Raw genomic sequence first — 15,657 nt, forward strand, 5'->3', positions numbered from 1 at the left:
AGTTCTAAGGTCTCAAGTATAGTTACAATGGCTGCCCCACCCTTCAAACCGAAACGCATTACTGCTTCACGGTAGAAATAGGCAGGGTGGTGGTACCCACCCGCGCGGACTCACAAGAGGTCCTACCACCAGTAATTACGCAAATTATAATTTTGCGGGTTTCATTTCTGCCAATAAAGAATCAGTAATTACACAATTCACGTCACGATTGTTGCAACACTTCAAACCTACATTTTAAGTTTAAAGCGCTCTTTAATATTAAAATATGTAATAAAATACATTTTTTATTAAACATACTGACATGGATTAATACAATCAAAATGTGAAACATCATAGAATATATTATGAAACTTTCTACAGAATTAAGAGTAAATCGCTTAATTTTTAATCAAAAGCTATCAAAACCTTCATACCTTTTAGTAGATTAAGCGAGAAGGCCACCGCCCGATTAGCCTCTAGGCAAACTGTATGAGCGTCTGCTGTACAAAGTTCTCAGAGACTTCGTCTCATCCAGGGGCATTTTCATCGATGAACAATTCGGATTCCGTGTAAATCACTCATGCGTACAACAGGTACACCGCCTCACGGAGCACATTTTCGTAGGGCTTAACCGACCAATACCGTTAAATACGGGAGCTCTCATCTTCGACGTCGCAAAAGCGTTCGACAAAGTTTGGCACAATTTTCAAACTTGTTTGATTTTCAAACTTTTTAACATAGGCGTGCCGGACGGACAGTCTCGTGCTCATCATACGGGATTTCTTGTCGAACCGCTCTTTTCGATATCGAGTCGAGGGAACCCGCTCCTCACAGCGAACGCTCACGGCTGGAGTCCCACAAGGCTTCGTCCTCTTGCCGCTCCTATTTAGTTTATTCATTAACGACATTCCCCGGTCACCACTGACCCAGTTAGCCTTATTTACCGACGACACAACCGTTTACTACTCGAATAGGAACAAGTCCCTTATAACAAGTAAGCTCTAGAGCACAGCTGTCACCTTCGGACAGTGGTTCCGAAAATGGCGCATAGACATCAACCCAGTGAAAATCACAGCAGTGCTATTTCAAGGGAGAATCTTCCCGCATTTCCCGACTTTCCTCCCGCATTAGGAGGCGCAATCTCACACCCCCGATTACCCTCTTTGCCCAACCGATTCCCTGGGACAGGAAGGTCAACTGGGAGTCACTCTGGATGCATCCATGACATTCCGCCCGCATATTAAAACAGTTTACGACCGTGCCGCGTTTATTCTCGGCAGACTTTCCCCCATGATATGTAATCGGAGTAAAATGTCCCTTCGAAACAAGGTGACACTTTACAAAACTTGCGACCCGTCATGATTTACGCGAGTGTGATGTTCGCTCACGTGGTCCGCACACACATAGATAGACACTCTCCAATCCCTACAATCCCGCTTTTGCAGGTTAGCCGTCGGAGCTCCGTGGTTCGTGAGGAATATCGACCTACACGACGCAAACACATGAAGTCAGCGTCGGTACGTTATTTCTATAAGACTATGCGTCATGATAGTCACCTTATCGTTGCTGCCGCTGACTACTCCCCGAATCCTGATCACGCAGGAGCCAGTCACCGTCGTCGCCGTAGACACGTCGTTACGGATCCATCAGATCCAATAACTCTTGCATTAGATGCCTTCAGCTCTAATACTAGGAGCAGGCTAAGGGATCCCGGTAACCGTACTTGTCGAACTCCAACAGAGGGCTGATGCATGGGTGCAACCGAACCCATGCATCAGCCCGCTGAGTTTCTCGGCCGATCTTCTCAGTGATCCGGTAGTAAATTCATTCCCGAAGCAGCTACTCTTGAGTTGTTAGGTCTCCTTCGGAGACGCTCTGGCAGCTGTTAGCAAATCCCACCCAAAATTGTGATACCAGCCCGTGTAAGCACAAAAATTGCTATACCAACATTACTAACACTATTTAAATCTACATCATGTAATGTAAATACTTTTTTTCATTATCAGAAGCTTGAGTGTAAGCCGCGAAAAATAATTTCAGTTATATTTACAGTTCTTGGTGACGACAAAATCATTAGAATTACTTCAGAAACATCTTTCACGGTTAAATGTGAATTATCACAGAAGAAAGTATCGTCGATAAATCCGACGCCAGCAGATTTGAATATGCCCGTTTTCACTATTCCTGGAGACACGCTCGTTATTTTGATTTTAGAATTAATCAGTTTCAATTCTTCTCGTAAGGTTTTCGTAAAAACAGTCATGCTTCGTTTAGACGCTATGTACACGTTCATTACTGGCTCTGTAAATGAAGGCATATAGTGTCCACAAATACTATTTACATTAACAATGTGTCCTTTTCCTTTGTTCTTCATTGAGTCGATCGCGTGTCGACTACAAGCTATTAATCCGTAAATATTGACGTCGATCACATTATTGAGATCTTCTAAGTTCCCAGTAGATATCATACCGGCTTTTCCTATCGCTGCATTGTTCACCAGCAAATCCACGCCACCGTACAGCTTAACTATTCCCTCGAAAGCATTTTTTAAATCATTGTCATTTGAAATGTCACACTTACATGGAATCAATTGATTGTTCAATTCTGAGTATTTGTCGGCTAAGTTAAATAGTGGTGTGAGTTTCGCTTGTGTTGGTTCAAAGCCGATAACAGTCATCCCGGCTTTTATTAAGTCTTCTGTTATTTGCGCCCCTATGCCCTGTCCTGCGCCTGTGACAATAGCAACTTTATTTTTCCAATGGTCCATTTCGTGTCTTTAGTGTTGTGAAGGTCTATATATTTTTATTGTATTAAACTCTGTTCAGATTTGGAATTTATATTGAATGAATACTTAAACTGTGAAGGTTAACATGTTATCATCAAGCCATATTCATTGTATTCTTGATTCTTGATTTGCGTGTAAGATATGTAATAACACTAAAAAAAAACGTCTTATAATAATGAGATGTTTATAACATTTCAACACAATAAAATATAATAATAATGCTGTAGGTTTTATCAGTTTCATTGCCGGAAGCTCGTTTACCTATTTGTTTGCTAAAAAATAAAAATAAATCTGTTAGATTATGCTTTAATGACTATTTTTTTTATTTCAATTGATTTCCATTTCCGAATGACAGAGGCCCTCGAATCTCAAAATACAGATTTTTATTTTCAGATTTTTATTTTATTATTATTATCAGATTTTTATTAGGGTTACATAGCGTAATGTAGCGTTGTCTACATACAATCTAAATTAGATTTGAATAGTTTTAAAATTATATAGTTTATTTATTTATTGTTAAGATGAGTGGACGACCTTACGAACCACCCGAAGGAAGAAGTTTCTTGCATCTAATATTGTGCTTTTTCAAGCGATGGTACTGAACATATCATTGTTTTGTTAATTTTTGTATTTTATTTCATAATTTTAAATAATAAATAATTATTTTTCTATACTAATATTATAAAGAGGAAAGATTTGTTTGTTTGTTTGTTTCGAATAGGCTCCGAAACTACTGGACCGATTTGAAAAATTCTTTTTCCATTAGAAGCCGACATTGTCCCTGATGAACATAGGCTACTTTTTTTTTATTTATTTTTTTTTGTTTCATGTGTGTTTTAATGTTTCCGAAGCGAAGCGAGGGCGGGTCGCTAGTATTTTATAAAGAGGATTCCTAATTTTCTTTGTAAATTATTTTAGCTATGACGATGAATTCTAGATCAAGGATAATATCTTGGCTATTTGAAGGAATCTATAACGGTATACGCGAATAAAAGTTTTTTTTTGTATTTTGAGAGCAAAATAATTCATAAAATGTTCGATCAGAATATTTCAAGTTGTCTTGTCATTGAAACATGCTATCGTTTGGGAAGATGTATATACCTACTACAGTAAATATTAAAAAGAAAATACAATATTTAAGAGCTTGACAATTTGATCACTGATGTTTGTGTTTTTTAAGAAACATCGAATAATAAAATAGAAGATTTAATTGAAAATTGCATTCACCATTATGCTGAATTAGGATAGGATTTATGATAAATAACCAGCTGTGAGAACTGTTTAAATTTGTGAAATATGTCAGGTTTTAAACAAAGAATAAAGTTTTATCTATAGAGTATAGTCGGTGTGTATAAAACTTTCCAGTACATCTATACCTATAATAAACCTATCTTCAGTTCATACCCAATAAACTTTCCGTGTAAGAAGAAATCTCGCTGAATAGACGTACTTATAGAAATAGTGCGATCAATTCTCTGATGATCCACTTCGAGTTAAGGGGATTGTGAAATCTGCTTGTGTGCCGGTATTGAAGAAAATTTTAGCGGCGGTAATCAAATTTTCGGGTTATTTTCAGGTTTTCGCTTTTGTCGTATTACTTGTGTGTTTGTTTGTAAAAAGCATTGGATTAGTTATTTCAATAATTTTGTTACATAATATCTTATACCTTTAAACGAGCAATTCTTGTATATATATGTATATAATCTGAATCTCGGAAACGGCTCCAACGATTTTCATAAAATTTTGTATACAGGGGATTTCGGGGGCGATAAATCGTTCTAGCTACGATTTATTTTCAGAAAATGTTGTTTTATTCGTGTTTTCAATAATCAACTCTTCCCGACATCTATTGGCGAATAATAATACTATCTTTCTTAATTGAGGGCAACTAACCGCTTTAAAGACACAACAAGATGGCGTTATCAAAAAAAAACCGGTCATCATCTGGTGTATGTTTAGATTAATTGTTCTGTCATTTTATTCTGTAGCTCTAACATAGTACTATGTAATTGTAGTTGGAAAAACTAAGAGAGAAAATCAACCGAGCGTTCATTCGACACAAAAGTAATAGCAGATGTTGAATTACCACAAACAGTAATGAACTGCGGTCATGAGAATTGCGGTCGTATGGACTCCGCGTATGGACGCTATCTCTCAGACCTTTCGTTTAATTTGAACGTGGTTATATTATTATGCAGTTCGTTTCAACTTGTTTTGGAAATCAGTGTTTGGAATTCTCACTGGTGTAGGACCTCTTGTGAGTCTGCACGGGTAGGTACCACCACCCTGCCTATTTCTGCCGTGAAGCAGTAATGCGTTTCGGTTTGAAGGGTGAGGCGGCTGTTATAACTATACTGAGACCTTAGAACTTATCTCAAGGTGGGTGGACGCATTTACGTTGTAGATGTCTATGGGCTCCAGTAACCACTTAACACAAGGTGGGCTGTGAGCTCATCCACCAAACTAAGCTATAAAAAATAAAAAATAACTAAGTTATTACAAACAGCCTTTTGTCCAAAATGCTGTTCAACTGATACCTCATGCTTATCTAAATTATCAGCTAACCATTTTCTTATCTGTGACGTATTCAGCACTGTAGTAATTCACCTTCAGGTCGAAGTAACCTAATAAACACACAAACAGGTTTTCTAGGAAACAATATCTGTGGCAACATCATTAGCTTAAAATTCATTGAAATAATGTTATAATCTCTAAATTATGAAATGATCAAAATGTCCTAAAACTACACGTGAAAGTTATTCTAATTGTGAAAGGATTCGCAATAAAGGTTATTCAACGTTGGAACTGGCATACAGTCGTGTTAGAAACACAAAAACTTGTTTAAAACTAGATCACAACTGCTGTGGACGTAATTAAACTATGTGGCTGAATCTGACCACAGGCCGGGCAATGTTCTACCTTACACGGCTATCAGCACCGGACAGTTCTCACGAAGACCTCTTTATACTAATTACGTTCCACGAACTTCGCTGTCTTTGGGAATAGTGGTTCTTGAAATGGACCACTAAAGTACGAAGCCCGGGAACAAGTACAGATTTCGGTTTGTTTCGGGATATGAATAAATTGAATGACAGTCATTTAAAAAAAAAGGTTGCATGACTGTCGGATCTTTAAAAATCTTGGATCTTGAAGTGCCTATGTTTGGAACAAAAATAAATATATGCGAATACCATTCCAATCTAGAATCATGAAGTCGACAAAACAGCTATTCACAGCCACAAACATAATACGCCTGGCTATTCATATTCAAGATAAAAAAACTTAGAGAGTTGGGTAGGCTTAGACTTAGATACATTGTCAAAGTAGTAGGAAAAACAATTTCAAGATAACTACACCTATTGGCGGATAATACACCAGCAGTGGCTCGAGAAAGCTAAGCTAGAAATGAATAAGTGCAAGACTAAACCGTAAAAATAGTCTTTCGCATCTTTCCCTTAAAACAGTGAATTTTGAACATGATAAATTTATGTTTTGCATAGCTATATATTAGCTAGCTTTTTTTATTTTTTTATAGCTTAAGATAATAATAGCATAAATTTATTTATAAATAAAGTTTTAGATTGACGTATTGAAATTGCTGATTTGTACTGAAAATTTTAAATTCGTTTTTTTTTTCATTTAACATTTTTTTGTCACAATTCGATCCAATATTCCTTCATTTCTGTATCGATTCAACAAAGCAGCACAAGTTTCAACACGCGTTTCTTTCTGCACATCGGTCAAATCATGAGGCACTCATTTTTCATATAGGTATTTTTTATTTTATTGATTTGGCGCAAACGAATCTATATAGTGGTAAGATAACGCTAAAATGGGAGAGAAAAAAAAGGTAACACTAAACCATGCCGCTAATTTCCAAGTAGTTTGGCTCGGTTCGGCTTCCACCATCTCTTTTAATTCATAGTTATTCACATTTATGTGGGCGGTTTTCCACGTGGTTCGTTCTTCAAATCAAAATTTCCATCACGAAAGCGTTTAAACCAAAATCTTACGGCGCGTTCATTAGTAGTCTCCTCTCCAAACGCAACATTGATATTGCGAGCTGTTTCTGCAGCGTTAGTTCCGCGTCGGAGCTCGTATTCAAAAATCACTCGAATTTTCGAAGTATCCATCTTTCTTGTCTAAGCTGAATAAAAAAAATAACTGAAAGTCGATAATCGAATGTTGCACATTTTTTAAAAGAATCTCATAGGTACTAATCGAAAAAACTTTCACTCAAAAATCTCAAGCCATGAAGGTTTTATGTCATTTCGAAGTACCTACATTTTTACCGGTACCTATTAAAATAAAACGGCAATTCCATACTATAACTCCTATTATTAACGGAATGCACTGAAAAGTGATGTACTTTTCTAAAAAAAATAGTAAATAGCACTGCATCTTACTTTAAAACGCAAAGGTTAGAGTAATACTATTTAAATTGTAATAATATTCTGGTTACATATTTCAGTAACATTTTGAGGTTTTGATAATGTTCTAACTACGTTAACGTTTTGTGGATTAGATCATGTTTTAGAGATTTTACTTCGGATTCCGGATCGTGTATCTTATTTTTATTCGTAACAGACAAAACTATAAGCGTGGACCTTTGTTTCCTCGAAGAATCACATTAATAATGGAAAAGCGCTTCCGCCTTTCTGTTTAACAATTATTTATAGGGTCGGAATCAATGAGATAGTGTTGGCAATAAATCCCAAATCTCTTTCGGACAACATAACCTCAGTATTTACACTATAATTCGGGCTTGGACAATGTGGTATAAGTAGTGCGTACAAAAAGCACAGTAAGGCCTGTTTCTTTTAAATATATTATCAAACAGTGCTTCTTGACTAATACAAGTCTAAATATTATACCTTTAAACGAGCAATTCTTGTACATTATTAATATATATATAATCTGAATCTCGGAAACGGCTCCAACGATTTTCATAAAATTTAGTATACAGGGAATTTCGGGGGCGATAAATCGATCTAGCTACGATTTATTTTCAGAAAATGTTGTTTTATTCGTGTTTTCAATAATGAACATCCCGACATCTATTGGCGATAATAATACTATTTTTCTTAATTGAGGGCAACTAACCGCTTTAAAGACACAACAAGATGGCGTTATCAAAAAAAAAAAACGAGCAAAGCTCGGTCATCATCTACTAGTAGGTTTTAATTCATGCAGAAACGAAGAACCTGTTGAATCCTTTTTCTGTAGAAAACCAATTTCGTCTAATATTTTTAATTATACACGAGTAGTTTTGTATGAAGAGTAGTTATTTAAAAAAGACAAATCGTTCGTCTGCTAACACAGCAAAAACAGCACATTCCCTCAACTCAGGTTACGGTAGTAACATAAACCAAGTAAAAACCTGTGTTTCCCACATCACGTGCTGCAGTTATTTTTTTTTTTGTTTGTTATTATTATTTTTTTTTTTTTATTTCTTAGATGGATGGACGAGCTCTCAGCCCACCTGGTGTTAAGTGGTTACTGGAGCCCATAGACATCTACAACGTAAATGCGCCACCCACCTCGAGATATAAGTTCTAAGATCTCAGTATAGTTACAACGGCTACCCCACCCTTCGAACCGAAACGCATTACTGCTTCACGGCGGAAATAGGCGGGGTGGTGATACCTACCCGTGCGGACTCCCAAGAGGTCCTACCACCAGTGATTACGCAAATTATAATTTTGCGGGTTTGGTTTTTATTACACGATGTTATTCCTTCACCGTGGAAGTCAATCGTGAACATTTGTTGAGTACGTATTTCATTAGAAAAATTCGTTACGTTAATCTAAAAAAAACAATTCGAGTGCTTTACTGTTAAAGCCCTATACGAGGTGCCAACGACATGTATGGCTGGACATCGGTTACGACACCACTGATTTATGATTGCATTTATGCGGCGGACTGTATTCACGGCGTTTGGCTTATTCTAAAACAGGGAAGGAAAGTTTGTTCACTCTCATGTGTGATGTTTTGGGTTAAATAAGCAGTTTCTTGTTTAATACATCTATATATATTTGATTTCGTGATGGTTCTTTTTATTTTTATTATTTATTCTTTATTGTACACACAGTTAATATAATACAGTAATTGCGATAAGATATAAAAATGGCGAGCTTACCAGCTAGCCGTTTTTAAAGAAGGAAAGCTTTACATGAGTGGGTAGAAGAACTTTACTGGCGGTAGGACCTCTTGTTGTGAGTCCGCAGGGGTAGGTACCACCGCCCCGCCTATTTCTGCCGTGGAGCAGTAATGCGTTTCGGTTTGAAGGGTGGGGCAGCCGTTGTAACTATACTGAGACCTTAGAACTTATATCTCAAGATGTGTGGCGCATTTACTTTGTAGATGTCTATGGGTTCCAGTAACCACTTAACACCAGGTGGGCTGTGAGCTCGTCCACACATCTAGGCAATAAAAAAAATAAAAATACAATCTAATCAATTTACTTATTTATACAATATACAATAACAATAATAAAAATAAAAATAAACACTAATACATAATATATCAGACTATATACATACACAATTACACACATAAATAACATAAACATATACATACACGTACATATATAATGAAATACATAAAATATACATTTTTATTCAGATTTATTGAATTTAAGCTTACAGTTTAAGTTTTAGAGTCTTTGGCCACAATGTTATTCAAGATATCGAATATGAATTAAATACTTAGTCTGGCCATAAATACTGTTACAATTAAAAATAAAAATAAAATCTATTGCAAATAACATTTATTACTTTTACAGTGTGTTAGTTTCATACATAAATATAAAACAATTTAAAGTATAAAAAGCTTATTCGAAGTGGTCTCCATTGGCTGCAATACAGTCATTTAAGCGTTGAGGCCAGTTATCAATAAAAGCTTGATCTTTTTCTGTCACAAACAGAGGAGGTCTCATTGCACCTATTAATAGCCCGGTACACAAACATTTTACTAATACCAAGCGTATGCAGAGTTTTAAAAATTGCATTTGGCTCCATACCTACTGTGTGTAATGCAATCACAGCGATTCGGTTCTCTTTATCACCCCACTCCATTTTCATATCGCAATATATTGTACAAGGTATTGGCGCTAAAATGAGAAAACTCAATGAGCAATCATATACAAATGACAGATTCCAAATTCAAATGTAATATTTTGTTTATTTTTAATTGTAACAGTATTTATGGCCAGACTAGAAGTATAAAACCTTAAAAGTTCACCAATAGTAATCAGATAAGGGCAATGCCGTCTTTATTTCAGATCGGAAGAATGCAAAGATGAAATTGTGTCACGAATTTCACAAACTGCTTAACAAGCTAAATCGGATCGGCCACCTGTGACCGTTTCGATTCTGCCGCATACATGAACACAACGTATTTGTTTATTGGTTTCTCGAGGTTAGGGTTTGAGTTTCTCAAAGAGCGATATTATGAAAAAGATTCGATCAGAATAAATTATAATGTAGAACGTATTTGTAGTGTTATTGCATAGTGCCGGAATAATAATAATATGGGCGTAAATAAATCGGCCATACTAAAAGGTCTTTTTTTTATCCTTAAACAATTTAACCATAACAACTTAAACCATAACAATTTAAAATGGTAGTAATATAAAATTTATCTTTTTTTATTGTATGGCTGGTGAACTAACTCATGACTCTACTGGTGTTAATCGGTTAACGGAACAATGGGCAATACGATGAAAAGAAAATCGCTACTCATCTAGAAGCATGATGTCGAACTCTAACTATCCTATCCATCCTATCCATGAAAGCAAATCAAGAAGTCCGGTAGTCACGGGGCAGATAGCCGCCGGCTTATCGTGTAGTTTAGGTAACAGGAGATTATCATATAGTCTGTTCAACTGGACACACCTACTGACCCAATGCAATGGCGGAAGTCTAAAAAATGTACCATCGGCGCAGCTCAACAGCCCGAAGGTGAGGCATCCTTGGTCGCAATCTACAGATTCTTCGAGGATCAAGCGTATCCTCCAGACCGTCCACAAGCTACCTAAAGGATCAGCCAGCCGCCTGGAGTATGCCTCCAAATCGGACAAGATCGAATTCGTATAAAAAATGTAAAAATATATAAAATAATAACTTCACACTCAATTTCAAAACCCTGGTGTCGGGAAATCTTGAACGTGTAACTCTATGAATTAATTTTAAACTTTAAAGAAGCCAATCTAAGTTGACAAGTTTGGTTAAAAAGTATATTAAAGTAGAAGTTTCAGAACTTTTGAGCTCACTGTGACAGATAGCCAGCTTTATATTGAAAAAGCGTAATAATTTTTGTAACGCCTAATAAAAAATATATTAACTTAAGCACTAAAGTAGTATTCGATGTCTGTTGCTCTGATATAATTATGTCTTCCGTGCTACACGGATTAAGATACAAGTGATAAAACGATGATTCATTGAAACATGGGCATGAGGAAGAGTAAATCTGCAAACATCCTCGCTAAGTATGTATGTCAAATGCAAAGTAAAGACAATTTGGCACGTAATTAATATTGGAAGTGCAGTTGGACAGTGCAAAGCAATAATTTACGCTTGCTTAAAAATATTGTCATATAAATAACTTTGCCATATTGAGCACTCTAGAATCTTACAATTCATGGAGAGACTTTGGATGTATCGGCGTCTCCCCATATGTTTTAAAGAAAGTGCTCTGAGGTAGCTTTCGAAATAATTTCATCATCTTCTCTTCAAAAACTTAAAAAACTACGAAGAAACTAAGAACTTTATCCTAAATAAATTTAGATTCAATTCAAACTTAAATCTATGTAGCTAAATTTGTTTTCAACCAAAAGTATTCATTATATTAAATCTGCGCTGTACAAAATTTAATTAACAAGCTTTAAGACAGTTCATCCTGACGAAAATTAAGATTTCCCTTCGCAATGGTCGATTAGCATGCAAATTGCATATTATTTCAAGAATGGACGAGCTATTAAAAGTTAATATTACGGATCAAAAGATCGCTTCGTGTTTAGTATACCTAATACGTAAAATTAAAAAATCTTCGACAACCTTCAATATCTTACGACATAAAATATTTTAAACTAGATATTTATTTTATTATTACTTCTAATTCTCATTAGACACAAATAATCCAAAAAATTCCCAAAAATGAGTCGGATATTTGACTAGGTGAAAACTTAATTCACATAATCAAAGCCTTAAGTTGTGTTGTAATGTGAGAAGTATAAGCCATGCAGGTAAGTAGGTATGTAAAATGTTGAGAATACTCATGAGAGCAAAGCGATACTTTCTTTAGTCCTCGCTAATACACTGGTCCGGCCTTGTGTGGAGTACTGTTCCCCCCTCCCGGCTAAGTACCAACTCTGTTTTACTCTATATAGAAGATAGTCATTGGGATTATCGTTAATCCTAATCTCGTAATCTTTTGAAGCCTCCGGATCTACGAAGGGACTTGGGTTCTCTCTGTTTTATATCAAATGTTCGATAGAAAGTGCTCTGCAGTATTGTTTGTAATGATCCCAGTATATAATTTTACTATTAGAACCACTCGTTTTTGGAGCATAGTCATTCATGCTAATTGGAACCACTACGCTTATCCACATTGCCTATATTTTTGGCTATACATCATCAGTGTTGTGAATGGATCTCCCCTCCATAGCTTTCTGTGCGTTATGATATTTCTTTCTTTATACGAATGTCGGTACCCCCAGGAACAGTATTCAATTCAAATGGCAATATAATGTATAAAAATTAAGGATGTAAAAATAAAAATTAAAGAATCCATCTATTTATCAATCCGTCGGATGATTTTAATTTTTTATTTATTTTCTTATTCGTATTTTACAAAAATCGTAAACGTATATTTTCGAACAAAACTAAAAACTGTTCACATAATCGAAAACAAAAGTGAACGCGCTATTACCGCTGACACAAGTTGCACTGTAACAAGACAAGTTTCTGGCGAACAGATTTGCCGCAAAATCCGACGAAAGATCGTTGCGCAGACTATGTATGAATTTCTTATAAAAAGGTTTTTATTTTTTCGTTGGTTCGTCCAGTAGAAACATTTGTATAATTCAAACTACAGTACCTCGAGAGCGCTCTTGCAATCTTTATTTCTCTTTTTTGTTTTATTGTAAGATCCTGCTATTGGTAGTCGTTGATGGAATAAATTAAATTAATAAAATAAATGCAAGGTTTGACAGGTGAGGAGCAAAAGCCATAATAGATTTGGATAATTTTTTTTAGAGAATTAACCAACTTAATGCTGGCCATCTATCTGGATTCACATTTTATTGACGAATGAATGAAGCGCATACCAATATAGGTAAAAAAGCGTGAACGTCACCGCCCACTTTGAGACATAAGTTTTATATCTCAATTACATTCTTAGCTGTCCCACTCTTGAAACCCGAACTCATGACGGCTTCGTGACAGAAACCCCGGTCATCGTTCTCGTCGAACCCGTTGCTTGCGACGAAGGGCTCGACGAGTAAATTAACCCTCAGACACAGCCACTGAGTTTCTCGCCGGATCTTCTCAGTGGGTCGCGTTTCCGATCCGGTGTAGGTTCTACGAAGCACAGCCCTTGCTAGGGTTCGTGTTAGCAACGTCGTCAGGTTTGAGCTCCGTGAACTCACCTACTAGTTAAGGTTACGCTAAAATAGCCTCTCAAGGCTCTCAGCTAGGTAGGAAAAAAAAAGCAATCGATTTTTTTTCTAGTTAAACCAACAAAATCTGCACTACGATTAGTAATATAAGTATTCTAATATTTTTAAACAGCTTTTTTCTAGATATTGTAGCCTAAAGGACTATTCCAGCTACGCATGGATAGGAATAGGCGGCACGGTGGACTATACCCATACGAACTTACACTACGCGCCCTACCACCAGTAATTAAGTAAATTTATAAATTACATACTCTATTACACTATGTTATTCATCGCCGTGAATATCGATCGCGAACAGATAAGACACTATCGAGAAGAAAATTCGTACATACCTGCAGGCGGGATTTCAATACTGGCATACTTACATCATTCTCAACGAGTGCACCGGTTGCCTTATCCGCTAGGCAACGATGACTTTTAATAGCCCGTGAGCATATTACCTTCGCTTCGTTGCGCCTTTATTATTGCTTATACTATCCCCCATTTCCATTCACAGTAACAGTTTCGTGACTATTTTTCGTAATTTCCTGATTCCTCATCCACCTCCACAATTGTGAATATTTATGATCATCCAGTTCGAAGAATAAATAAGCCGTTGTACCGGTACAATTTAAATTTGAAAATAAGGATAGGCAGCAGTATCTGCACTGAAAAGTGCAGATACTGCACTTTTCAGTGCGTCTTAAGAATTGAAAATCTCAGAATAGAACGCCCAAAAAAAAACCCCAAATAACCAATGACCACTTTCCTTTCAACTATTTTTTTTTTTTAGAAAAACTAGCTTTGGAGCAATCTTTGATTAAAATCGTAAATCAATTTCTTAACCAATTAATGCTACGCCACACTAACGTGAAAATATCAACCATTTAGTAATTTCAGGATAACTGTCAACTGTACTGATTTATGATACATATTTGGGTGTAATTTATGTGCTTGGCTTAGTTTAATACAGGAGAGGCAAGCTTGCTCGGTCGTCTGTGATGTGGGAAAGGTTTTGTTTGTATTGAGTAAAAGAACCTTAAACAGGGACAAATATAAAATGCAAAAAAAGGTAAGTACACCACAATGACATAGGAATTTAAAGGTATTTGAAAAATAGATTGAACTAAAGCGTCTTACCGATTAAAGTTAAATAAAATTTCCCTTCTTATTGCGCCATACTCGTATCATGTTCTCTTTTGCTGTTGAAGTTTTAACAGACATACTTATTTGTTCTCTATTCCGAACTTATTTTTTTTTCTTTTTTAGGAAAGCCACCGTTAAAAGAAATCTGAAAGAAATTCTTAGTACTGAAAAATAATGCCGTCTCATTGGAATAAAAAATTGCTACACGTCCTTTCATTTTCTATTACTGAATCTTCCTTTATCTAACGGATGGAAAGGTATATCCACCACAGTCATAGGATCCTGACTTTATTTTTCTACTTTTATACCGTCACAAATTTCAAATTTGACTATTGATAGTAGAACGGGTTGTAAGCATGCATGAATTGACCCTTGCAATACTTTCTGGTTTTATTTAAATACTTTGAATTTCTCTGACTCGTATTGGCATTTTTCTTTTTGCTTTTGCTTACATGAGTAGACGAGCTCACAGCCCACCTGGTGTTAAGTGGTTACTGGAGCCCATAGACAACTACAACGTAAATGCCGCCACCCATCTTGAGATTTATGATGATTCTAAGGTCTCAGTATAGTTACAATGGCTGCCTCACCCTTCAAACCGAAACGCATTACTGCTTCACGGCAGAAATAGGCAGGGGCACCTACCCATACAAGAGGTCGTGCCACCAGTATTTACGCAAATTACAATTTTGCGGGTTTTGATTTTTATTACACGATGTTATTCCCTCACCGTGGAAATTAATCGTGAACATTTGTCAAGTACGTATTTCATTAGAAAAATTGATACCCGCCTGCGGGATTCGAACACCGTTTGCATCGCTAGATAGGAATGCACCGGACGTTTTATCTTTTAGGCCACGACGACTAAGACTATTTACAGTAAAAGTACTATTTACCATATGTAAGTAACGTGAATATTGTATTCAATCAGTTGTAATGTAATCGTGCAGAGTGGAGTGGGGTGATAAAGAGAATCGAATCGCTGTGATTGCATTACACAAAGTAGGTATGGAGCCAAATGCAATTTTTAAAACTCTCCATACGCTTGGTATTAGTAAAATGTTTGTGTACCGGGCTATTAATAGGTGCA

The 15,657-nt window shown here is 36.2% G+C and overlaps 1 protein-coding gene across 1 annotated transcript; it reads right to left on the bottom strand.

The window, feature by feature from the left end:
• Positions 1 to 1,981: 1,981 nt before the first annotated feature.
• LOC149502470 (farnesol dehydrogenase) lies at positions 1,982 to 2,751 on the bottom strand. The gene has a single exon (XM_089728939.1). The coding sequence runs from the start codon at positions 2,744 to 2,746 to the stop codon at positions 1,982 to 1,984; it is 765 nt and encodes a 254-aa protein (XP_089585065.1). The 5' UTR covers positions 2,747 to 2,751.
• Positions 2,752 to 15,657: the final 12,906 nt, after the last annotated feature.

The sequence above is a fragment of the Bombyx mandarina genome, chromosome 08 (assembly GCF_030267445.1).
Source record: "Bombyx mandarina strain Sakado chromosome 08, ASM3026744v2".
NCBI classification, from domain to species: Eukaryota; Metazoa; Arthropoda; class Insecta; order Lepidoptera; family Bombycidae; genus Bombyx; species Bombyx mandarina.